Below are 26,068 nucleotides of genomic sequence, written 5' to 3'. Positions count from 1 at the left end.
GCATGTTAGATAATGTCATGTTTTTTTTAGGAATACATGGATTAAAACACATAAATACATACAACATTTTGTAAAAATAAATTTAAAGACAAACAAAGGAAGTGTTAGGCTTTTTCGCCAAAGTATCACTGTTCCATTTTAATTTCTGACTAAAAGAGGAACCACCAGTAACTAGCTCTAGATAGGGCCCATCAGTGAACCTCAATGGTTTAAAGTCTTTTTATACAATAACTGTAATAGTACACATCTGAAAAGGACACTGTCCTCTTTTGGCATATTGCAAAGACACAGTATAGTTTACAGTGGTGTACAACAACCCCAGTGTCCAATGCATTGTGGAGCAGGATTATATGATCAGTATGGACCGATTGTCTTTCTCCCTTTTTCTCACGAGTCTGGTTCTGTCCGCGAGGTATGTACTCTCCACCAAAGTTTGTAAAAAGTGGGAGTGCCAGTGGTAACTAACCCTGGTCCTGGAGAGCCACAGGATGTGCAGGCTTCTGCTCCGGCCCAGCACTAACACACCTGAGCCCACTAATCAAGCTCTCAATGATTCGAGCTGGTCAGTAGAATCGGATGTGTTGTTGGTGCTGGGCTGGAACAAATCCCTGCACCACTTTGTGAGGGTGACCAACTGCTCTATGTCCTTTGAACTTTGACACGGGGTCACCGTGGGGTCGCGGAGGGGTCAGGGATCATAGGTCGTCATCGCCATCGTCCGAGCTGAAGCTGCTCCTGTGACTGGAGTCCTTGGAGGCGTCGGGTGAGCCGGCGGAGAGAAGCGGGTCGATGCCGAACGGCGAGAGCGGGTTGTCCATGAGGATCTCGTCCAGCCGTTGCTCCTCTTTGAGCGTGGCGCTGAAGAAGTCTGTGAAGTGAGACAGCGGGTCGGAGAAAGTGGTGGAGCCGTCAACCACCCCCTGACCCTGGTCTGTAACCCCAGTGACACCCCCAGTGGTCATGGCTGGCATGGAGGTCCTCTGGAGGTACTCCCCGTCCAGCTCTTCCTGGTACAGGGGTGGCTGGGGACCCTGCTGTGACTGGGGAGCCAAGGGCTGCTGCTGTTGTTTGAGGAGGTGGGAGGAGAGCTCTACAGTACCCAGGGCAGTGGCCATGCTGGGGAGGCCGTGAGCACGGGCCTGGATCTCCAACTCCTGAAACGCACAGAAAAGGACCANGTCTGGTAGATTATTATGGATTGACTTTAGAACTTCTTCGGGATCGGGGGCGGTTGAGCTAACTAATGCGATTAGAATGAGGTTGTAAGTAACAAGAACATTTCCCAGGACATAGACATATCTAATATTGGCAGAAAGCTTAAATTCTTGTTAATCGAACTGCACTGTCCAATTTACAGTAGCTACTACAGTGAAAGAATACCATGCTATTGTTTGAGGAGAGTGCACAATTTTGAACATGAAAAGTTATTAATAAACAAATTAGGCACATTTGGGCAGTCTTGATACAACATTTTGAACAGAATTGCAATGGTTCATTGGATCAGTCTAAAACGTTGCACAACAGTGATGCCATCTAGTGGCCAAAATCTAAACTTGCCCTGGCCTGAAATAATACATTAGGGCTTTTCTCTTGCATTTCAAAGATGATGGTACAAAAAAATGACAAAAGAACGGTTGTTTTTTCTTTGTTATGTCTCTAACCAGATCTATTGTGTTATATTCCACTACATTCTTTTCACATTTCCATGACCTTCAAAGTATTTCGTTCCAAATGGTACCAAGAATATGCATATCCTTGCTTCAGGGCCTGAGCTACAGGCAGTTAGATTCGGGTATGTCATTTCAGTCGAAAATTGAAAACAAAAAAAAGGGGGTAATCCTTAAGAGGATTCTAATAGCACTCTAATGTAGTGGAGGCCAATCCATTTAATCAACCTCTCGTCTCCAGACCCCCCCTCTCAGGAAGCCAGGGCCCTTGGGGTTTGTGTCATAAACATGACAGGGAGGAACCAATGACAAAACCTCATCAATCAGCTACCAGCAATATGGTTCACGCCTCCCCATCGACCCTCTACTAACAGTAACACTATGGATAATAGTCTGTTTGTCAGTCTACCTTGATAACGGTTAACCTAGCATGCCGTTTAGCTAAAGAAAAACACGGGGGATGAAAAACAAAGTGTCGAGTAATGCGATGCAAGTTAGAAGCATCACTGTTCCCGCGTTACGTGATGCAAAGTTATAACCGTCTGTTTTTCTCAGTTTAAACATCTTTCTGTAGGATTCCAACAGTACATTTAAGTAAGACTAGCTGTGATGCTTCTGTGGGTGACGCTTGGTGTCGATGCCGTCTTTCTCCCTACAGTGTGTTATCAACTGTCATCAGCACTTATTTGGCTAACACTGTGAAGCTAGCATTCTGTTCGATGCTTTCGTTAGCTCTCTCCACATTAAATGTCTCTTTACGCCTCTTTTGAGTTGTATGTGTTTTGTTGGTCTCAACGTCCTTTAGGATGACACTGTTCCATTGAGAAGTTTAGCTTGACTCGGCATAAGAGACAGATCCGTGAATGTGCTGATTCATTCGGTGGTTAATTGCGACGTCTCAGTGGCTGAGGACTTGTGGTAACGTCTCCACTGTCTACTTGGCTCTGCTCTGCTGCCATGTCAATTATTGTGTCTTGGAGAGGAGAGGTGGAAAAGAGGAGAGGTGATGGGGAACTGCTTGACAAACATCAATACGAGCAGGGCCGGTCTCTGCCAGGGAATGGGGGTGTAAGGGTATGGGGGTTAGTTAGGTATAGAGCACTGAGCTAGCTGAGGAAGGGGTGGGAGGGCCTCTATTGAGCATCAGGGCCCTGTGATGGTGCGCATTGGCATGGTGTTAAGGATGAGGAAGTCGCTGGGTTGGGGAGCTGTAGTGGTAGGGGGCTGAGTTTTGAGGGTGTCTGTCTTTCTCTCTCTCCATAGTCCATACCTGGATCCTGAGCAGTAGCCTCCTGTTGGCCTGCTCCATCTTCTTCTGCCTGTTCTCCAGCTCTCTGGCGTGCTGCTGCTCCTTCTGCAGCCACTTGATGTACTCCACCGACGCCTTGAGAATGGTGCCTTTGTTCCAGCGCATATCACTACGGCAGAGGGACGTAAAAGATAACCTTTTATTCACCGCCTCAGCGGAATGTTCTGTACAAAAACTTACGCAGGGACCCATTTTTTATATATGAATAAGAAATGGTGATTTACATGGCCAATTATTCATTCTCGGACATTACATCCAGCCTTTGAATGGGAATTTTAATAGAATAGTTAAGTATAAGTGCGTCTGCAGAAAGTCCATTTTGGAACCGCTTGTATGGGAAAATTAATCCTCAAGTAAAAATAGGTGTCGGAAGAGGGGGGAAAATGTGACTTTAGAAGAAGCCAAGAGTGCAGGCCCTATTCCCTGATACCATTACTTTTTAAAAAGGAGGAAGCAGCTGTAAAATGCACCTTTCGTTGGAACAAGACATTGGTCTGCTCTACAGCTAATAATCTTCTTTATCTTGTCTTAATGGCACGGCGACAGCGGTAACCTTCCATTTAAATTCTATCAAAAGTTAAATTGCTGTTGGGCCAGTCGGATTCCAATTCCGGCTTCCCTATTCCATCTTAGTGGGCCAATTGTGCTCAAACTTTGATTCAAATGGGTGGTGGCCTTCTTTGCGTTTGACCCCAATCTTCATCATTGAGCTCTAAGCTGTAGTCTACTGTTGAGTGCCCAAGGAGGACACAGACTCACTACTTTGCAGAGCGTGAAGACTACAATAGCTACTCAAGTACACCCTTGAAATAGAAGCAAAATGTGCTCTTGAGTATTAATTTGAATTCAATTAACAACATTTAGCGGCCTGTGCTTAGTATTTCATATGCTTAACACCAGCCAGACATTTGCGCTTCTTTTCATGGCAATAGACTTGATCATGGGGAGTTTCTTTGAGTCAGGTAAGCTAATGTTTGGAACATAATAAAGACTGAGAAAAGTGTAATAAGCGCAAGATCACTTACGGGTCATTCGACTTTGGTATCATTGTTCCAAGTTCTTTGATTCTGTAGTTGATATTGTATCTTCTTCTTCTTTCAACTGGTCAGAGAGAGAGAGAGCGAGAGGACATTGAGTTACTTTAGTGCCCCACACAACATTTCCCGAACGGTACTCTGTATTGAGCAGGGCGACTCTTACTCAAGTTGTGATTGTCTTTCTTCTGTCGTTCTTTGGCCATCACTCTCGTTTCATGTTCTGTGAAACACAAAGAAGAACACAGCCTGATAAGAAACGCACACAGAGTATCAAAGAAGCTCCAGTCAGTCGATACACAGTTCTGGCATGGATATTTCTGGGGTGGCAGACAGTGGAGATCATCTTTGCCACCACAGACACAAAGTCTGAACCTTCCACAGAGTCTGAACCTTCCACACACTCACACACACAGTGAAAGGGCTCAATTTATCCCACTCGCTCCCAGCCCGCCTGGCATACATAACTGCGTCTCTTCTCTTTGGTTCATTGTGAAAAATCTGTGTCCTCTTTTAAGCCACTCAGACTGGCAATTAAGTCTGCTTAACAAATTTGCTGATCTACCCATGAGGTGAAAGGCATGCTATATCATTCATATTCACATTCACATTCACATTTCTCCCAAACTATATAATTAGAACCTGTGATTGGATTTCTCAATTCGTCTCTGTTGATTCAATAAGGTCATTTAGACCTCTGTGTAACTGCCCGTTGTTCCCGACCGCACACTTATATGAAAAATATACTAATTCACTTATTTTCTCGTCGGAGTGAAGCGTTCTTGAGGCATCCTTTCTATTTCCTAAATCAATTAGCTTTACTCGATGCATGGCATTTATAAAACATTTCTCAGAGGTCCTTTGTGTCGCGGACTATGGACAGAGGCCATTGATAATGAGGGATGTGAGTGATACAACTGTAGTCCAAACACTACACATTTAAGGGAAAAATCTATTTGCTACATGTAAACATATTACATACCCTATAGAAGCGATCCGTAATTTATCCAAAACAAATCCATGTTGAACCTGCACTTCCATTATAATGAAGTGACTGACAAGTTGTAGATGCTGTATAGAATACACAATGGCAATCGGCTGAGAGCAGACAAACTTAATCTAAGGATATTCATGAGTTTACTTAGTAATAAGTTGAATAGTTTGTGTAGGATTAACGTTGTACACATCAGGGTTGAAGAAGAGGGCCTACACAGCATTTTGTCATAATTTTACTCAGCTAAAGAAGAAAAATGACTAAATGGATTACTCTTTCTTGTTTCCTGTTGTCGGGCACCTTAAAAAAATGCTAAACTTATTCATTCCTAAAAAAAAAAAATGGATGCCAGTAACTGACATGATTTACACTTGTCAGGAATGTGTCACCTAGAGTGTTGTGCTTTTATGCTACAGTGTGTGGTTGAGTTTCACACTTCTATCCTCTTTCGATGTGATCATGCATTGATTATTTTGATCATCTTTAGTGCTATGATGTGTGTTCGTACCTGTGACTTCCCTTTTTACAGTAGTGAGCTTAGTGGGGCGTGAGGTGGGTGTCATTCGGCCATGAGGGGCCGTAGTCATACCTGGTTCACACCCATAGATGTCCAGCATGCTTCTGCTAAGCACCTGGAGAGAAGAAAAGGAGAGGAGGAAGATGTCAGGGAATGGTTGAACACAGACGCACAGACACAGAGAGATAACACTTCATTCAGACTTGGGGACCTCAAGTTCACTAAGTCATTGAAACTTTTGGAAGCAGATTGACTTTTGAAAGCATTTGAAAGCATTGAAATGGTGGCAGGAATTTGTAAGGCTTTCAGATGAGGGCAAACATAGCACTGTTGGCAGTCCTGTCACTTCTCAGCCCTCAGGGCGTTGCTTTGTGTGATCCAGCAGGAGAGGCTAGGGGCCTCCATGTCTCCCCACCAGGGGCCCTGCCTGACCACAGCCCTGTTTGCGTCCCCTAAGGCCCTCTCAGGTCCTTCTCTGAGGGTACGACCTCGCTCCGTGCCCCTGTTTACTAGCCTAATAGTACCATTATCAGTGGCCACAATGGCTACTCAGCTTGAAAGGGCCCCAGAACACAGAGGCGTCTGTGTGTTCAAAATAGCACCCCACTGGATGAAAGCCGGGTCATAACCCGCCCAAACAGACACCAAACTGTTTTTCTACGCCGCTTGTCCACTGTGAGAAAATAGGCATATATTTTCCGAACAAGCCGGATAACTACGGTCTCTTTTAGGAACTCTGTTGGAATGAAGAGGGATGCATGTATGCATGTCTAATCTTAGGGAGCCGTGCATTTTTGGGAATCCTACAAAAGCCGGCATAGACGCCACAAGCTGTGTAAAGACAATTTGTCACTGTGTATGTGTGAAATTCAGTTCCTAGGGTAGTGTAGAGAGGGATAGGAATAGAGGTCAAGTTATGGGAGGGAGGGAAGGAGGGAGTGAGAGGAAAATAAGGAACTGCAGACATTTCAATATTTGCAGTTAGTTTGCTTTCTCTCTCTCTCATTATCTCTAACAGGGGGGGTACTTATCAAAATGAAAGATTGCGACAGTCCCCCGACTGCTCACATCGTAATCACTTCAATCCGCTCCCATCTGTGTTCCTGGGATATGTTGACATGGCAAAACGACGTGATGCATCGTACTGTATGACTAATTAAAATGAATTGATCCATTTAAGCACGCTATCATGTCAGAACAAACCCATCGGGAGTGTAGGCATTAACCCAATCCAATGCCTCACTGCCTCGCTCTAAATCTCTCCTCCTCTCCCTTTTTTTTCCTGTCGCTCTGATCTTCAATCTCTACACCCCCCTCCCCCCCGTCTTGTCTTTCCTACACACACACACACCCCTCTGCTTTTCTGTCACCCCGTTTTTCTCTCTCTCCGTTTCTATGTGTGTGTTTGTGTGCATGCCTGCCTGCTTGCCTCTGTCTTTCTCTATCTCTCTTCATCTCTATCTCTCTGTCTGGTTGGCCTCTCCTCAATGCCTCTCTCTTGAAATGCGGTGGGAACACATTTTCCTTTAGTACCACATACCTCTGTGGTGAGTTCAGGTGTGTCTATAATCGCTACTCAAATGAGTCTTTGTTTTTTGGAATTCAACTCCAGATATAATTCGCACTGGGAGCACTTGTCTCTGCTGCCGTCCATGCATTTTTCTAATGGAATGCCTAGTCTGAACAATATATTTTTTGTTGTAGTAGATATCTAGCATAGTCTCTCCGTTCTCCCTCTGTCTTATTGACTACCATTCCCAAACTCCATGGCAGTGACCAGTGTCCATGTAGGGCTTTCAGCAACAAAAAAAAGAAGAATCACAGACTTAGTGTTTATACTAATTAACACATTATTTCCCACACTGTCATCAATTACCGTGTAATGACATCACTTGCGGATTAATCCGTATTGTTCGGCAGCTTGAGAAATGTGAGAAATGCTTTAAGCCTCAACCCAGGTGAAATGAACTTTGACTCATCGGTGGACTTAATCTGACCTCACACAAAGCCAGCTCCTTTTTTTCCCAAGCAAGTCAAGCCTGAAAGTTCATGTTTGGCAGAGGAAGTAGTTCTCATATTCCCCTTTTAAGTCCTTTAAAGAAGTTAGTTAAGCAACTTAACTTTAAAGCTGAACTTAACTACCCCAATATATGCTCTTCGTGAGTGTCAAGAAGATCAAGGATCTTCTGGGAATCACGTCTGGATCAAGGAATAAGGTCAGCGAGAATCAATAGACAGAAACACCTGCATGTCGATAGCATTTCTTCTGTTTTTACCCTTAGTTTTGCAATTCAAATAAGTGTTTTTCCCATGACATTTGCGACTGATATAATAGTTTATATGATTATTCATACTTACATTGTTTTGCATTATGATGCTGGGATCCATACAATCCAAGCCCCCGTCATTGAAGCCGGACTCCAGGCTAATCAAGTCATCAATAACTTCATCCATTGGAAACTAAAAGAAAACAGTCATATTGTACCAGCCTCAGTTCAATTCAGATACATTATGTATCCAACAACAGGTAGTTATAACGTTAGGTGAGCAAATGCTCTCATTGTAATTCAATGTAACATTTCCTTTCGCATCGTCTCTAAACCTATCATTCAGAGGGTGGGACAGTTAGGATCCGAATCCAATAACAGACATTTCTTCACCACCATGCTGGAAGAGATCAGCCATGGCGGGAACAAAATGTTTGTTATCAAACTACTTTCCTCCTTAACAGAGATTCTCTGTTAATTGATGAGTTATTGATGAGCGTTTTAGAGCGAATTGGCGGGTCACTAGAGATAACTGAGTTGTTCACACAGCCGGTATCTCAGGTAAAAGAGATTTAGGACTCTGTAATCAAACCTGCATAGTGTGATTAAATCACCTAACTATTTTTGGCACTGTAAGGGCCTACTAAACAAAGACATTGAGATAAAACAAACAAATAGCGGGATTGATTGAATCCCAACACTAAATATCAAAAGGTACCTAGATGAGCACTTACTGTTGTTGAAAAGATCAATCAAGACGCTCACTCACCTCGCTGTCGTGGTTGGATGCCAGGGTCAGCAGTGTAACGGGGCTGCTGGGGGTGCTGCCATCACTGAGGGGGTCCATGTGGCCATTCCTCATCACTGGAACGGTGCCCAGGAGCTGCCCTCCCTGCGCAGTGGGGTGAGGGTGGCCCCCCTGTCCCCCGGCCAGCTTGGAACCCAGGGTCAGGTACTGCTTGACCTGCTGACTCTGGGCCTGGTGCAGGTGGAACTTAGAGCCCTCCAGGTGGCTCTGGACCTGTTCCATACAGACCTAAGATCAGTTATTGGGTAACATTGGGTTATTGGGTAACACAACAGGCAACGGTTACTATGTAGTCTCAGATAACGGAGTTTAGTGTTAGTATGCAACCTAAGATAGACATAAAAAAATAAAAGTCCCCGCTCAGCGCAGTCTCAGAGAGAGCATTGATAGTGTAGCAAGTCGTGAGTCATGTTGAAGCTGTTTCGTCAAATTGTTCTTAATCATGTTTTACCCCTGAATTACAAGACAAATCCTCTTGAATTCCCAGGCAAGTCACGGACAAATCAAACCTTAGACAGGCAGTAAGAAGATGATTTACCGTAAGGGAGCACTAGCTGATGTCCCAATGTAGTATCCTTCGTATCCTTCAAATGTCTATGCCCTAAATGTCTACACACACCACACAACTACAACCGACTTACTAAACCAATATCTCAACAAAGTGTCCAAGTCGACTTCATTGGAGTGTGTATACTGTTGCTATTGAAACATTCATCCTTACGTTGGAAACTCGGCCTCCGTCTCGCATCTTGTAATAACTACAGTCCCTTAAGTGTGGCATTCTCATCAGTCAGAGAGAGACTGTCTTCAGGTCTGGTCTGCTAGTTGTAGAACAGCTCAAAGTAGCAGTAGGACTGCGGTTAAGCTGCTGCTATCCGGTGGCTATCCTGGTGAGTTGATATGAGTTGATATGTTGAGGACTGTCCCCTCCTCTCCTCAGCCAGTGTCTTTATAAACTTCTTAAGGCTCTGCACTAAATTTGCTAATTCGGCGAGAAGCCGGGCTATCCCTTAGTTTCCCTCCGTGATAATCACTTCAAACAGAGACTCATCAGATTACCCCCGGGTTTGATCCCAACAGGATATCTGCCTATGGCTTTTGCCTATATCTCGACTAATTCAACGGGACCGCCCTGTTTCTGTTTGGGAGTTATCGGCCAATCACGATCGACCCCTAGTCCGGACTCTCTACGATCTCCTTCGGGGGTCTAGTAGTTGACTCTAGCACAATTGGTTCTTTCTTGTTCTTCTTTTTTAAATAACTTTGGATGGCTATTTGTACCATGACCCCTCCTTTGGCCGCTCATTGTCTAATATCAATTACTCCAAGAATAACCCTAGATGGACTATTCTGGGGGCTAATTTTAGTACTGTAGCTATCGTGACCCTATTTTTATCCTCTTGTCTAAAAATGTTTTACTCTTGTCTAGGGCTATAAAGGGGATTATTGTAGTCGTTTTTTTTATTGGTTTACGGTTGCTTAAGTATTTTGGGAAGAATTGGTTGATTGATTATTAGGTCCACTGGATGAATTGGGTTTTAATTTCTACTATCAGTGAATTCCCATGAGAATTGAACGTCTTTACTGGAAACCATTTGCCTTGCTGATTGAACTCCTGGCAGTAAACGTTTGTCTCCTTTTAGGAGTAGCTTCTGGCTTTCTTAATCATTCCTCATTTATTCAATACAGAGAAGAAGCAACTCAGGTCAACGTAGGTCTGTACTACAGTTGTGAAGTTGTAATCCTGGTCATCATACAGGAACATTCAGAATTCCCTTTTTTTTCTTTTAGCTCCAGACCACAGCAGACAACCGTGACCACTTGCTCCCCTTTACTCGAATACTAGCAACAACATCTTGAGGTTGTAAAAATAAAATAAAAATCTATAACAAAAGTACTAGAAGCACATGATTTGACCACAGACACAGATGCACATAACGATAGTATAGAATCAGCATTTTTGGTCAACACCAGTGCTGTCGTCTGTCGTCCACATAGCTCACATAGATGACTGGCCCTGCTCAGAATGGACTCCCGCACGATAGTACTGAACTTGTCACCAATGAAGAGAGAGACCAAGTCTCATCGCTGGCAACTAAGGGCTAAACAAGATACCATTTGTTACTCAATCAACATTTTTCCACAGCGGATGGAAAGACTGCCAGCGTACTACACTCAGCTTGTTGTCTGAAGAGATAGAGGTTGTCCTTGGATTAATAGCCTTCTCTCTACTGTACATGCAGCAGGAGACACGCCTATTAGGTCGTTAGGGGACATCTAATTAGATTCCTACCAAGTAATGTATCTTCTGTCACTAATGCGCGGCACGACAATGACAGGACTGTGCATGAAGACAAGTCACACTGCAGTTCACTAGGCACAGAATAAGATATCTGCCTGGAGAATCGGCGATGTAGACGTTTGTAAATTACTTTGACACTCTTGAAAATGGAAGAGTTTGTGTTTATTCTATTCCACTTGATGGAACTGATTGTGACGTCCCTTCTGTCATTCAGTGGATTGCCGTGATCAGAGTCATATATTTAAAGAGTTAGGCCGACTTTTAGAGTTGTGAATATTGTTCTAATTCTAGACAAATCAGTTACGTAGCATTGTTTGAATATTACCCATGTAATGTTAATGGGGAGCTAACATGGCTGCCGTAGAATGTTGAAGTGTCATGTAAATGCATCATCATTTCTACAACGGGTGGGTCTAATCCTAGATGCTTCATGGTTAAAATTGCATTCCAGCTATTTACTCTGTTCCATCTCACTGCGCAATCCACTGTCTCATCAGCCCAGCCAGGCAATTTAGAAACTTGATCTCCTCTATAAAAAACATCTAGACATTATCTTCCATTTCTTTTAGACTAGCATTTGGTTTTCAACAGCGGAGATTTGTATAAACTTTGCTGTCGGTCTCTCCAACATCTGCGACATTGTTTGAATATTAAAATTCGATCTCCAGCTGTCCCATAGTAATGCACTTGTCGGGACGAGACAGACAAGCAGACAGTTTATCTCAGCCAGTCGAAATCATGAATCAGTTAGCATAATTTTTATGGATTTATGCAATGAAATTTCAATAGAAAACTAAATGCAGCTGGTTTGCAGTCTTTCCAGCTTCAGTTTGAAGTGATTGTGCTAGCTGTGTTGTTGGCTAGCTTCTCTGAACAACAGTGTCCTAATGAGTATGCACATTTTCTATGCCAGGCAAAATCGCGCATCATTAGCTCATTGTTATGAATGTACACCAATAAATGTCACTAAAAAACATCTTAAACAAATGCAAATGCAGCGACTTTGCTGTTTGACGTGACTGTAAGTTAGCCATGGTTGGCTAGCTAGCAAGCAAGGGATAAGAACGTTGCCAGCTAGTATGGCAATGGAATATTTAGAACGAACGACTAGGTCGCGTCCATATACACAGAACAGAAAGACTTAACGACTGGGTCGCGTCTCTGGCAACCGAACCGATAGAACAAACAACCAGCCGGCCTGGGAAGCAACCTTAGATTCGTGTCGGGACTATACTGTCACGTCTGCTCCCGCACCCACACACCCTATTGGTTTGGATATCGCTTATAATTATTTTCTTCTATGTCAAAATGACTCAAAGTCGGGCCTCCCGGGTGGCGCAGTGGTCTAGGGCACTGCATCGCAGCGCCAGCTGCGCCACCAGAGTCTCTGGGTTCGCGCCCAGGCTCTGTCGCAGCCGGCCGAGACCGGGAGGTCCGTGGGGCGACGCACAATTGGCCTAGCGTCGTCCGGGTTAGGGAGGGTTTGGCCGGTAGGGATATCCTTGTCTCATCGCGCTCCAGCGACTCCTGTGGCGGGCCGGGCGCAGTGCGCGCTAACCGAGGGGGCCAGGTGCACGGTGTTTCCTCCGACACATTGGTGCGGCTGGCTTCCGGGTTGGAGGCGCGCTGTGTTAAGAAGCAGTGCGGCTTGGTTGGGTTGTGCTTCGGAGGACGCATGGCTTTCGACCTTCGTCTCTCCCGAGCCCGTACGGGAGGTGTAGCGATGAGACAAGATAGTAATTACTAACAATTGGATACCACGAAAATTGGGGAGAAAAGGGGGTAAATCTTTTACAAAAAAAATAAAAAAAATAAAATGACTCAAAGTCAGGTTTGTTTGTGCACTTGACCCATGCCATTATTCTGTCCCACTGTACAAGATACATAGTTGAATGCTCTCCATATCATTCCACTAGCATATACATCAGCAAGCAGTATGCCTAACAGACATTGGCACTGTAGATGTACTGTAGGCCTGAGGCAGACATATTTTGTACTCCCAATGCAGTTGGCTTATGATTGAATCAGAGCATGAATTTGTTGTTGTTTCGTTTGTTTTTCTAATGGCCGGTGGGGAGAATATCCATGAGAGCTTTGATTCCTATTAGGACGGCAGCTGTGCCCACTTCATAACTTTGTTTTCACTGCTTAAGCCACTAAAACGAGGAATGTCTCACAGGCAGAGAAGGGAGCGACAACTTACTGATCTGATCCATGGATCACTCTGGGACTGACTCTTACTGTCTGTCTCCTACTCTGATGTATGACATGCCACATTATTTGACACGACATAGCTGTGATGGCACTGATAAAGAAAGTGCATCATGTTAATGAAATGTTCTGTCGGTTATGATCAATGAGAGTTAAATGGGATGCGCAGTATGTCAAAGTCAACAAGAAAACACAAATAATGTATGGACAGATTCAGGCTTCCCATTAAATTCGCTTTTATGAGGAAGAGAGTCATAAAAAAAGTTGGGCTAAAAACATTTGCAAGACGAAACTTGGTAAAAACCATTCAAGTTCTAACAACATCACGTAAGACAAAATTTACTAAGAACGCTTTCAAATACCAAATTAAGTTAATTGATGTTTTTAATATTTTAAAGTACTCTACGAACTATACATAATATCCATACTCAAATCTACTTTAAATTGTGACAAAGTTGCACTGATTTACCTCAGTATGTACTTTCCTCTTGAAGTCAGACAGTGAAGCCCTGCAGTAGCACAGTGATCTATGGTCTTTGAAGAGACGCCTCTGTACGTCACAGAGCTCACTCCCAGGTAGCTAGTGTTCACTATTCTAGATAGCCAGCTGTTGTTTAACTCAGTTTCACTCTTACACAAGTTCTTGTTTCACTTCAGACTAATCTGGATTATGAAACACTGGGTTATTATTTCGCTTGGACAGGCTTTTTCAATTCTGGACAGAACTTTACAACTGTTGTGATTCATTTCTACTATGAATCCCAACCTTTAGTGTTAGAAAGCATTAAGTATTGTGAAGTAATACTACTACAGTAATGCTATGCAGTAATGCTCTTTCTGTGGTGTAAATACAGAAATGGATACAGAACTATATGGAACACGACAGATATGTTCTCAGACATGGTTCCTGTGGATATGCTGAACCAGCTAACCAGTTAATAGCTGTGACCACACATCTGAGATTGTATAGAGGGAGGAGAGATAATTCCACACTGAGTAGAATTGCCCTTTTTTGGAATGTCAGTCTTGAAGATCATGCTCTTTGGAACTGTGTGTGTATGTGCATGTGTAAGTAGTAAGTGAGTATTATATAGGTCACACAGAAAATGCCATTTCAATAACCCACCATACATAGACACCCCATCAACCAAACAAAGCACTTTCACGTGTATCCAAGCACAAGATCTGCGAGTACCTCCATATACATGCAGTATCCTGGGTGAGACTGCAGAGACCCCCCCCCCCCTCCCCCTTTTTTCTCCCTCTCTCTTTCCCTATTTATCCCCCTCTTTCCCTCTCTCCTTTGCCTGCTCATGTCACCTACCGGCAGTATCTGGATCTCAGTCAGAGTGATAACTTTGACCACACAGGATCGACTCATGGCTCCGAGAGTGACGGCCTCCCCCTACAGAGACGACTCAGGCAACAGAAGAAGAAGCACTGCCGTACTGCCTGTCCGTCAGGATCCCGGAAACAGAAAAAGGAGAAGAAGAGAGGAGCTGCCATGTGCGCTTCCTGAGCTTTGCTGAAACTAACGTATGTCGTTCCAGGAAAGGAAGGTATGACACATAAGCTTTTTGGAGAGCAGGTCCGCTTCCTTTAAGTCTGTGTGGGCGTGCGTGAGCCAAGCACTCATTGCAAACCCTAACATTGGTTAGGAAAAGGCCTGACTGTGGCAGAAATACAGATGGCAGTTGATCTGAAGCAGGGGGGGGGATGGTTCTGTGTTCCTGCCTCCGACTTGCCACACTTTCCTGCCTGAAACCCTTTCAGCTCTGATTAGCACATTCCTCCCAGGTTATCTCACTGACACTCACTTCCCCAGGAATCCCTTTACTACACACACACACAAACACACACAGGTCTCACTGGGCATTCAGAAGGCCTTGTGCTTACCAGAACCTCTCTGTACCAGAAGTACTGAGGACAGCAAAGTGGAAGCTTGTGTGACTCAACCTCTTGATCCTGTAGCGTCAGATAATGTCAAAACATTCAGCGAAATGTCCAAGCCAACAAACACCTGGTCTGGGAAATGGATTCTTCCATTAGGGAACCATATTTCAGGAATGAGACTGATAGTGTTTTTTAACGCTTTCTCTGCCAAATATTCTGCGAAAACATTGTGTTGTGTCTGTTTGTCACTGTTGCTTAATTATCACTACTTCGGTCGATGTCAGCCGTATCAATATTTGTGATGGTCAAACGCCCAAATAACTTTAGACACAGTTAAGTAAACGTATCAGAGCTGAATTTAGGTACAGTGAAAGCAATAAGGGTTCAAATGACAGTACAGCGAAGCAGATAGCAAGCACATGGTCTTTGGAGTGCATGCTTAACTTGACACTTCAATGCTCAATTAAGGCCAGTGTCTCGCAGTGTCGTGAAGAAGCATGTTGTCGTGAATTCGTTTTCTGGTGGGAGGCGTGTTTGTGACGTAATAAACACCCATGTCTCTGGGCCTGAATGGTTCATGATTTTATTCTTGTGGGAAATCCTTGTGGGAAATCCTTAAGCTGATACCGTTAGGCTACTGGCCTTAGTGGAGTCATTGTGTTAACTGACAGTTTTAATTATCTGAGTAAATGAGCAGTCGAATTGAAGTGACACTTTAGCCGATGTTTTGGTATCATTTTGTTCTGCGTTTAGTGGACACATTTAGTGGACAGGAAGTTCTCAACTGGGAAGGAAGTTGGAGTTCTCAGACAAGTGCTTGTTCAGCTCTCTCTCTCTTTCTGTGTGTGTGTGTGTGTGTGTGTGTGTGTGTGTGTGTGTGTGTGTGCGCGTGCGCGTGCATGTGTGCATGTGTGCGTGTGCGTGTGTATGCGTGTGCACGTGCGTGCGTGTGTGTGTGTGCGTGTGTGTTTGTGTGCGTGCGTGCGCGCCTGTATCTTTGTATGACCCCTTATGCCTACGTCTATTTTCGCCACTGCTGAAACTCCTGGCTGGCCATTTTCCATTCATCTTGGGGCCCATCCAGAATGCTCACCTTTGTTAGTCCCACACACCACAGCAGATATATTTAAAACATGAGCAAGGTACTTCCTGTAAGAGTTGGCCTGCTTCTGAGACGAGACTTCAAAGTCCTGCTCCCACATCTAAGGGCTGTTTTATCCTGCTAGAAAAGGAATGCATAATAGCCGCGGCACCTCCCTTTAATGATTGATATATAAATTAAATATTACAGCCATTTTAACGTCAGTGTTATATGTGTGCCTAACTGTTACCTTGAGTTTGATGTTGGTATAGGGGTGGTATGTGCCTGTACTGGAAATGTTGACCTTGTATTCGTACGTTTCTTTACAACGCGCATGTACTGTCGCCTACGGTATATTGGGAATAGAGGGATGTCTACTGTGTAGATGGATATAATGTTGATTAGTTTTAATGAGGACTTGCTTGTCCGTACCAATCATATCTATTGTACAACATACAAAATCCGACAGCATGCAATATATATTGTAAATTCTGATATGAGTGAATTAGGAATATCATTGCATTCCTCGAATGCAATATAACATTTTAAGTGCGTCGATTTTTTTATTCTAGATAAACCTATAATTAGCTAATTAGTGGCAATATCTTTTGTCCAACGCATATCTTTCAGTTTCTGTTTTAATCATCCATAGCCTAAAGAGGTCATCAAACACGGAATGACCCGTTGGCTAACTAACAGTACCCTCCACACAGACACACATGCACACATACATACATGCACACATACATATGCACACACACACACACACACACACATGCTCATACACACACGCGCTCACACGCATCGAGACTTTTGAAGAAGAGGAGCAGCAACGTTACAAACAATGGCATACACTTCTAATAGGTTCGTAGGGTGGAGAGGGGAGATGAACGAGACCGTTCTTCTTTAGTCATTTCGCAGGAGATGAAATTACAGTGAAATGGAGTAATGTGATTTTCGCCCTTAAATCAATTAGCCTGGTCCTTCCCTGTCATGGATGACAAGAGGCTGTTCACAGGGACACCTGAGAGCTAAGGCATCTAAGGTCATCCTCCTCCCTCCCTGCTTCCTTCTCTTTGCTCCTGTTTAAATGACAGAGATTAGAAGGTAGATTGGACATTTGGAAGGTATGCCAATTTTCCTGTGAAGCTAGCAGCGCCAATGAGAGGCGTGCCTGTATGGATCTCCCTGTGATACGCTTGTCTTGAACTAGGGTAATGAGCTGCTATAGTAGGGGAGAACTGTAATTTCATTTCTAGGGTAAATTAGTTTAAATTAAATAGACTGTCATGCCCTGATCTGTTTCACCTGTCCTTGTGATTGTCTCCACCCCCTCCAGGTGTCGCTTATTTTCCCCGGTGTATTTATTCCTGTGTTTCCTGTCTCTCTGTGCCAGTTCGTCTTGTATGTTCAAGTCAACCTGCATGTTTTTCCAGTGCTCCTGCTTTTCTATTCTCTTTTACTAGTCCTCTCGGTTTTGACCTTTGCCTGTTTTTCTGGACTCCATTCCCGCCTGCCTGACCATTCTGCCTGCCCTGACCTCGAGCCTGCCTGCCATTCTGTACCTCTGGAACTCTGAACTGGTTTTGACCTTTTGCCTGTCCATGACCATTCTCTTGCCTACCCCTTTTGGATTGTTAATAAACATCTTGGACTCTAACCATCTGCCTCCTGTGTCTGCATCTGGGTCTCGCCTTGTGCCTTTATATAGACAGAGAACAGAACAACTGCACCGTTACTTTTGTACCTGTCGGTAGGGCGGGAGTAACACAGCCTTGGGACAGAAGTAACAGCGGGCGAGAAGTGCAAAATATCGGTCTTTTCTTCATGTTTCTGGTTTGTAATGCACGTTACTTAATTTCATGTTTGTGTCAATTTTAAATAATTAATGCTAAAGGTTAGTAATTTATGAAAATGAACCATGCGTCAATATCGCAACGTTGCACAACCACAATGTTTTGCCTTCCAATATTAATCAGATTACAATTGATCACCTAATAGCTATGTTAACCATAATTTCCTCATCTCACGTTAATGGGAATGTAGTAGATGTTTTTCACAATTTTCAATGACTTCATGCTTCAGTAAAACATCTTTGTTCTCCTCACAGACAGACATAAAGACACTGTACATGGGTTGAATGGGGTTGTCAGGTGGTTTTTATTCACTGTTTTTGAAAATGATGAGATATACTGTTGAGGTGCTACTGAAAGGCTAAAGACATGCTGTTAAAATGCTGCTGATAGTCTACAAATAGTTTGTTGAACACCTGTAGATGAACTACAGACAGACTTTGACATGTTAATGATAGTCCATCTGTAGATACTCTACAAACTAACCAAATCAAATGTTACTGATTAGAGAAGCATGATCAACATCAACTACAGAATGCATCAATACAATTTGAGGGCTCAGAATGTCCCCTCAGTGTCCCTCTTGTCACAGAACATTTTACCTTTACAATTCAGTCATTTAGCGGATGCTCTTATCCAGAGCGACTTACAGGAACAATTCGGGTTAAGTGCCTTGCTCAGGGGCACATCGGCAGATGTTTCACCTAGTCGGCTCGGGGATTCGAACCAGCGCCATTTCGGTTACTGGCCCAACGCTCTTACCCGCTAGGCTACCATCAAATGGCTATAGTTGTTCTTGTCATTACTCAAGCACGAGCAGCTTTAACTTCAGGAGGTAATAGTGTGACAAATCATAAACCTCCCGGATGGTACTCACGAAACCCTCACCTCCCCCCGAATCACCAAATGGCCATCTCCTGCCACATGACTCCTCCATCCTCCCTGACCCTCAGACACAAAGCTGCCCAGCGCCACAGAGCAGTGGCTTATGGGTAAACTGCTGTGTCTGTGTCTGCAGTTTTGAAGGGCATCTTTGTCCCTAACCTTGGCTGAGCACTGGGTTGACCACTGGTCTGGGACTAAATGGATCCTCTTTATTGTCATCCTCTGGGTGATGTTAAGAGAAGTGGTGTTGCAGGCTACGTTAAGCTGTGTTTTGGCAGAGAGTGAAGGGGAGTACAAAGCGGTCACTTCTGTAACATTGAGGTCCTAAGATATGCACTCAGTAAAGAGATGTCGATACCGTAACTCGAGTAGAGCACAATTTCATGGAACAAATGTACTCAAGTTTTTTTCACTTCCAAGAAATATTCCTGCGTAACAGAGGAGGCCGGTGTGATGAGCTATAGGAAGATGGGTTCATTGTAATGGCTGGAATGGATCAATGGAACGGTATCGAACTGATCAAACATATACAAACCCCATTGATGCCGTTCCATTAATTGCAATCCAGGTATTACACTGAGCCCATCCTCCTATAGCTCCTCCTACCAGCCTCCACTGCTGTATGATATAGTGGATATTTTCTTAAGTAGATGTTCCGATAGCAGAGTAGTAGTCTGAAGAGAATGCACGTCAAAAGCAGACTGAATACTATCGTTGTCGTACTGTATACCGAACGCAATGATTTTTTCACTGAATGTCCTTTCCATTGACAAAATCTATTTTCACAAATTGATTGAATTTGAAGGGGGGAAAAAGTTAAATACTATGTCTTATTGTAGCCACCACCATTTTATTGTTCTACTTGATTTAATATTTTACAACGCTAAGAGTCATAAGCATTTTATGCACTTTTTTCATTTTATATTTAACTAGGCAGGTCAGTTAAGAACAAAGTCTTATTTACGATGACGGCCTACCAAGAGGCAAAAGGCCTCCTGTGGGATAAAAAAAAAGTATGACATAACACACATCACGACAAGAGAGACACCAGAACACTACACAAAGAGAGACCTAAGACAACAACACAGCATGGCAGCAACACATGACAACACAGCATGGTAGCAACACAACTTTGTTTACATTGTTACGCTGATAGTCAGGCAGAACACAACCACTGTACATTTAATGCAATAGGTTTTAACCAACCCTTGTTGGTCTGTCTTATTTCAGGAACAATTAGGAAAACAGCGAGCTTCCGCTCAGAGCAGAAAGCGTTCCGATAGAGGTAAGAGAATGGAAAACAATTGGTCCATTTTACAACAAATGTCAGGGTAGATGAAATGAGAGTGAACTATTAGCTGGCCTGTCATGGCTGTCTGATTCTGGGAAGCTCACGCTGCTTTCCTATTGTTTGGATTTATCATCTACTCTGTGACTGAGGGAGAAAAGCTGACAGCTCACAAAAAAATGGTTTCATTTCGACCAGGGTGATATTTACTGCGTGTTGTGAATAATCTTTCATTGATTCCTCCTATATCAGAGTTACTAAAAGCAGCCCTGCCTGGCTTATAACGTGGAGACTGGAGATGAAAAAAAAGCACTGGTTCCATCCCTGCCTTACCTCCTCCCCCAACTGACCTTTTGGATCTCCCTGGAGTAAAATCCTCCTCCAAACTTTTGAAAGTGCACATTAAGTATATATCTGGGCTAAATCTGCAAGCCACCGTTCAAAACCTTTCACTCGATATATTCATTACGCCACCCCCCCCCATAATCTGATTGTGGGAAATGAAATAATGCAATAGCTGTTTAATGAGAACTAAGCAGAACATTTGATCAACTTTGACCTTACAGGAACAAATAATATGTGGTTTGTGTGTGGCGAACAAAGGCGCGTTTGTCCTAAGCGTCTTTGGTCCCCTGTCGTTGCACAGTTGGATGTTTCGAGGGGGGAGAGGGAGACAGAGCGCACGCGCGCACAGGAGGAGATCTGTGCTACCCAGAGGCACCCAGGCTGAGGTTAGAACCGACCGTGAGCCAGTGAAAGCGGTGAAGGATAGGGGGGAGGAGGTAGAGTAGATGGGCACCCTGTCCCCTGTCTTGTTACGAGGTGGTTACTGTGTTGTAGAAGCAAGGGGGAAACCCACATACAGTCTAAAGAAATTAGGATTTAAGAAAAGTTGCCAGATCATAAATTAAAATCGTTATTGTGGTTATGCTCACAAGACACTGTTAGGATGTACTCAGATACTGTGAAAATGTTTTACGTACAAAAGGCCCATAAGTCCTCTTCACAACTCCACATTCCCGACACACACAGCAGCACATAAATCTCAATGCTCGCATTGCATAGCCTAGCTAAATGTTGTTTACACATAATCATACGTCACAGTCACTTTTATACACTTCTATTAGCCTTGTTAATTCTGATACATGCCATGTGTCATTTTGACAAATACTGTGACAATTATTTTTATTTTTTTTGCCTGTCTTACCCAAGGGAATAATGACTGGATATATCATCACAATGACATCACAATCCTATTGCCCCGGGGATTTGTTGTTATGTGTCACACTCTTAGTAACCCATATGCCTTCCGAAAGTATTCACACCCCTTGACTTTTTCCACATTTTGTTTGTGTTACAGCCTGAATTGATTAAATTTAGATTTTTTTGTCACTGGCCTTCACACAATACCCTATAATGTCAAATTGGAATTAGGTTTTTACACATTTTTACCAATTAATAAAATATTAAAAGCTGAAATGTCTTGAGTTGATTGAGTTGTTATGGAAAGCCTAAATAAATTCAGGAATGTAAATTTGTTTCAAAAGTCACATAATAAGTTGCATGGACTCTGTGTGCAATAATAGTGTTTAACATTATTTTTGAATGACTACCTCATCTCTGTACCCCACACATATAATTATCTGTAAGGTCCCTCAGAAGAGCAGTGAATGTCAAACACAGATTCAACCACAAAGACCAGGGAGGTTTTCCAATGCCTCACGAAGAAGGGCACCTATTGGTAGATGGGCAAAAATAAAAAAGCGGACATTGAACATTCCTTTGAACATGGTGAAGTTATTAATTACACTTTGGATGGTGTATCAATACACCCAGTCAATACAAAGATACAGGCGTCCTTCCTAACTCAGTTGCCGGAGAGGAAGGAAACAGCTCAGGGATTTCACCATGAGGCCAATGGTGACTTTAAAACAGTTACAGAGTTTAATGGCTGTGGTGGGAGAGAACTGAGGATGGATCAACAACATTGTAGTTACTCTACAATATTAACTTAATATAGAATATAAATATTCCAAAACATGCATCCTGTTTGCAACAAGGCACTAAAGTAATACTGCAAAAATGTGGCAAACCAATTAACCTTTTGACCTAAATACAACATCTTATGTTTGGGGCAAATCCAACAGAACACATTACTGAATACCACTCTCCATATTTTCAAGCATAGTGGTGGCTGCATCATGTTATGGGTATGCTTGTAATCGTTAAGGACTGCGGAGTTTTTCAGGATAAAAAATAAATGGAATGGATCTAAGCACAGGCAAAATTCTACAAAGTATTGACTCATGTCTAAAAACATGTTTTTACTTTGTCATTATGGGGTATTGTGTGTAGATGGGTGAGAAAATAAATATTTTTAATCCCGTTTGAATTCAGGTTGGAATACAACAAAATGTGAAATAAGTCAAGGGGTATGAATACTTTCTGAAGGCACTGTAATTGACCTCTGTATTCTGTTTGTTTTACTGGCTTTAAATTGTACTCTACTATCTATTAAAGTTCTACAAATACTTACAACTCGGCATGCAAATGTATTTTTTCCACTGACAACAGACAGGTTGATGTAATGAACCATGAACTATCCCCAAAGTACTCTACTATAGTTCATAACGGTACTGTTATAACTTAATAAAATAGATTTTAATATTCAATAATTTCTTTATAGAACAATAATTAATTGTCCAGGCCAGTCTGCTTTAAATTGGATCAATGTCCCCCCTTTTTTCTTAATTGATTAATCATCTCAGCCTGAGTTTAATTTGATATTGAAGAAGACAAGGCCCCCAGAGCGAGGAGTACAAAGTAAACCACTGTACCAGCCTCCCTTGGCCGGCCTGTCAAAGAGGGGCCTTGTCTCCCCGTGTCCTGTCGTGGGTCTCCGTCCCCTGTCCCAGTCCTATCTCTTTAGGACCTGATCCAGGATCGAGCGCCAAGATAGTCACGGAGGAGATATACAATGATTTGTTGGACATCAGATAAGGTCCGTTTCTCATCTCGGCGAATCAGCTGTATTCTTAGCCTGCCTGCGTGTAGAGGAGAAGCCTCTTCTCTTTTTAAGTTCTCCTCGCTTCTAAAACCCTCTCATGACCAACTGATCTACTTTGATTTGTATGCGTACAGTAGCAGGTGTAGGCTAGCGCAATCTATACCAGCACAATATACTGGCGTCCCGCGGATCAATTTCCTAAAAACAAATGTAAAAACTGTTGGGGGTCTCAATTTACGGTTGAGAGTTAGAATACTAGAATACACAGGGTGTCATTTCTAATTGTGGTTGTGCATCAGCAGTTTTTCTGTGTCACTGACAGTCACTCATTTAGCCCATATCAGATAGATTAGTTTAGATTGGTAAATTAGTCTAGCGTCCAGCTATCTAAATTTGGTCGAATTAGCAAACATTTCTCTCCACCCAATTGCCGCAAAACTGCAAAATCTTCTCTCTGCCCCATGGCAAAATGTGTAGAATTGCAAGTATTTAACTCTAAAACGTAGTATTCTTTCCTCCATGGATGGGGGTATGCAGAGTTCCGATTTTTTGGGTGGCCCCCACCCCCATCAACGTTGGCCACCCCTGATCTATACTATAGCTATTGGTCGATAACAAAAACAATCACAGGGAAAAAACAATCGATTATCGGACGTTATCTTTCATCTTACTCTCACAATAGGATAACAGCTGAGACGTTTTTGACTTCACTCAAGCCCACTGAACCCTGAGTACTAACTGCCCTGAGAGTTCAAATGGTGCTCCATGTGATGTCAGAGTGGGTCAGCTCAGCAGTAAGCCTCTAAACCCTTTAAAGGTGTAACGTAGCAATCCTTAAAGAGGTCCAACAGTTGCTTCAGCCTGGTCTTTTTAATGTAGCCAGAGAGGGCTAATAATCCCAGCGTTAACTCCAGCACTACCAGAGCACAGAACATTCCTGGGATGTTTCTCACCACCTCTACTCTCCCCCTTTTCCTCTCACTTCTCCCCATCACCTCTCCCCCCCCCCCCCCCCTCCCTCCCTCCATCTCTCTCCCCTTTCTTTCGGGCTCAGCATCACTATGATCTGATGTGCAGCGGAGAGAGACGGAAAGAGAGAGAGAGAAAGAGAGAGAGAGAAAGAGAGAGAGAGAAAGAGAGAAAGAGAGCGAGCACCTGTGTGAGGCTAATGTGACACGGCACCAGTCTTTTCATCACAGCGGGGTGCCCTCCAGACCAAAAGACTGACTTTAGACTTATTAGGATATTAATTGCTTGACATGGCACACCCAGGTAATGGTACTATGGAAACCTTTTAACAGCAAATAAAGCACAGATTCAAAAAAAAGAAAGAAGCGTGAGTTGTAAGAGGTTAGATTCGAACCATAACAAGTGCTGAGGTATTTTTTTTTTTTTTACAACAATCACGTGTCTTCTGCTTAAAAACTCGGGTTAAGGCAATTGAGTTAAACTCTCCTACACTCTTCTCTCCGCCACAGTATGTAGCGTGAGTTGGGCTAATTACACGTAATCTGATGTTTCGGTTCCTTCTGAATTGTGTCCTTTGACACAGAATGCCATCTGCAAACACAGTCAGAGACACCTGATAGTACGGATAGGTGAATGGGGCTCAGTGTTTTCCCTGTGTGGAATGTACTACCGTACACACGCTCTTTCAGCGCCACCGTTAGCACCAGAATAGTAACACCAGCATAGGTTGTGTATTGTGACTAACCCTCACTGGTGGTTCTGCAAGATACACACCTCTGTCTGTCATCAGGCAACACAGAGTATGTGAACCTGATGTTGTCCTCAGTTTGAGTTGATAACAGGCCTATTTGACATTTTTACATTTTAGTCATTTAGCAGATGCTCTTATCCAGAGCGACTTACAGGAGCAATTAGGGTTAAGTGCCTTGCTCAAGGGCACATTGACCGATTTTTCACCTAGTCGGCTCTGAGATTTGAACCAACGACCTTTCGGTTACTGGCCCAACGCTCTTAACTAATAGGCTATCTACGATTCTCTTTGCATGATATGTCTCTCAAAAATATTTTCTTGGTTGTTTTTGTTGTTTTCTGTCAAAGGTGACCTCGGTGTAAGGAAGAAAGCTCAGAAAACCTTTTAAATAATCTGGATGTAGCCTTTACCATAGCTTTCACCTTGAAAGAAAATACACTTCTCGAAATGCCACAACTCTCTTCCTCTTCTACTTGTTCTATGACCATGTGCGTGTTACATGGTCATTAGACTATTCGTTTCATAATTATATTACAGTAATCATGTAGCCATAACATTGCTGACGTCACCAGACTTGCCCGTGCACATGCTGTTAATCTCATAGCCTGTTATCCTAACTCAACTGTGCATCTCAACCTACAGGATAACTACACTGCAGGAGAAGATGAGTGGTCATGACAAGAGCATGCCAGAGATGATTATCTGTAGACCAAGTGGTTGGGCCTTGACCAAGGGATATTTATCTTGTCATCAGAGTTCATTCAACTTTGATGATCCTTTCCTGGCTTTGTGTACGATACAGTTGCTTTATCTAAAAGTTCATTCAATTGTTACAGCTTTGCATACACATGGTCCATTCATGTACTCTATTGAAAATGTTATTTGAGAATTAGTAAAATGCCCGTAATTCTCAAAGAGTGATGCCATCTTATATTATTATATTAGTACCATTTGATAATTATTATTATTATTATTGTTATTTATTCTACATTATTTCTAATCTTACTTTGAAATGAGTGACTAAAACAAAACACAGCTATAAACAGCATTTCCGTTTGACTTACCTGGCCATACCAATTATATTCCAGCATAATGGCTATCGCTTGATAGTAGCGGTGTTTGTTCCGGTTTAAACTGTTCTTAAAATATGATGGCCACTCTGACTCTTCGGTTCTGTATCTGTACAACTCCTTGCTTTTCCCTGGGCGTTGTTGGCTAATAATGTCGTCAGG

General features: G+C 43.0%; 1 protein-coding gene across 7 annotated transcripts; it reads right to left on the bottom strand.

Moving 5' to 3' along the window:
• Positions 1-26,068, bottom strand: tfec (transcription factor EC). Of its 7 annotated transcripts, none has more exons than XM_070434557.1 (8): positions 25,901-26,068; positions 8,558-8,809; positions 7,880-7,981; positions 5,594-5,636; positions 4,177-4,233; positions 4,002-4,077; positions 2,938-3,112; positions 1-1,154 (listed from the first exon to the last, which is right to left on the bottom strand). In XM_070434557.1, the coding sequence occupies exons 1-8, from the start codon at positions 25,925-25,927 to the stop codon at positions 696-698; spliced, it is 1,191 nt and encodes a 396-aa protein (XP_070290658.1). In that variant the 5' UTR covers positions 25,928-26,068; the 3' UTR covers positions 1-695. The 7 variants fall into 7 exon arrangements, with proteins under 7 accessions (XP_070290658.1, XP_070290651.1, XP_070290655.1 ...); XM_070434550.1 differs by lacking the exon at positions 25,901-26,068 and adding an exon at positions 14,434-14,650 and having other exon boundaries at positions 8,558-8,824; XM_070434554.1 differs by lacking the exon at positions 25,901-26,068 and adding an exon at positions 14,434-14,650.

The sequence above is a fragment of the Salvelinus sp. IW2-2015 genome, linkage group LG3, assembly GCF_002910315.2.
Source record: "Salvelinus sp. IW2-2015 linkage group LG3, ASM291031v2, whole genome shotgun sequence".
Lineage (NCBI taxonomy): Eukaryota > Metazoa > Chordata > Actinopteri > Salmoniformes > Salmonidae > Salvelinus > Salvelinus sp. IW2-2015.
Note: the sequence above shows the minus strand (reverse complement) of the source record. Positions and strands in the feature narration are given on the sequence as shown.

Excerpts from the sequence above, each read along its gene's own strand:
- tfec (XM_070434548.1), bottom strand. The coding sequence starts at position 9,383 with ATGAGAATGCCACACTTAAGGGACTGTAGTTATTACAAGATGCGAGAC. Across the intron at positions 7,982-8,557 it reads CATCCAACCACGACAGCGAG|TTTCCAATGGATGAAGTTAT; the intron begins GTGAGTGAGCGT and ends GTTTTCTTTTAG. Across the intron at positions 1,155-2,937 it reads GGCTACTGCTCAGGATCCAG|GAGTTGGAGATCCAGGCCCG; the intron begins GTATGGACTATG and ends TGTGCGTTTCAG.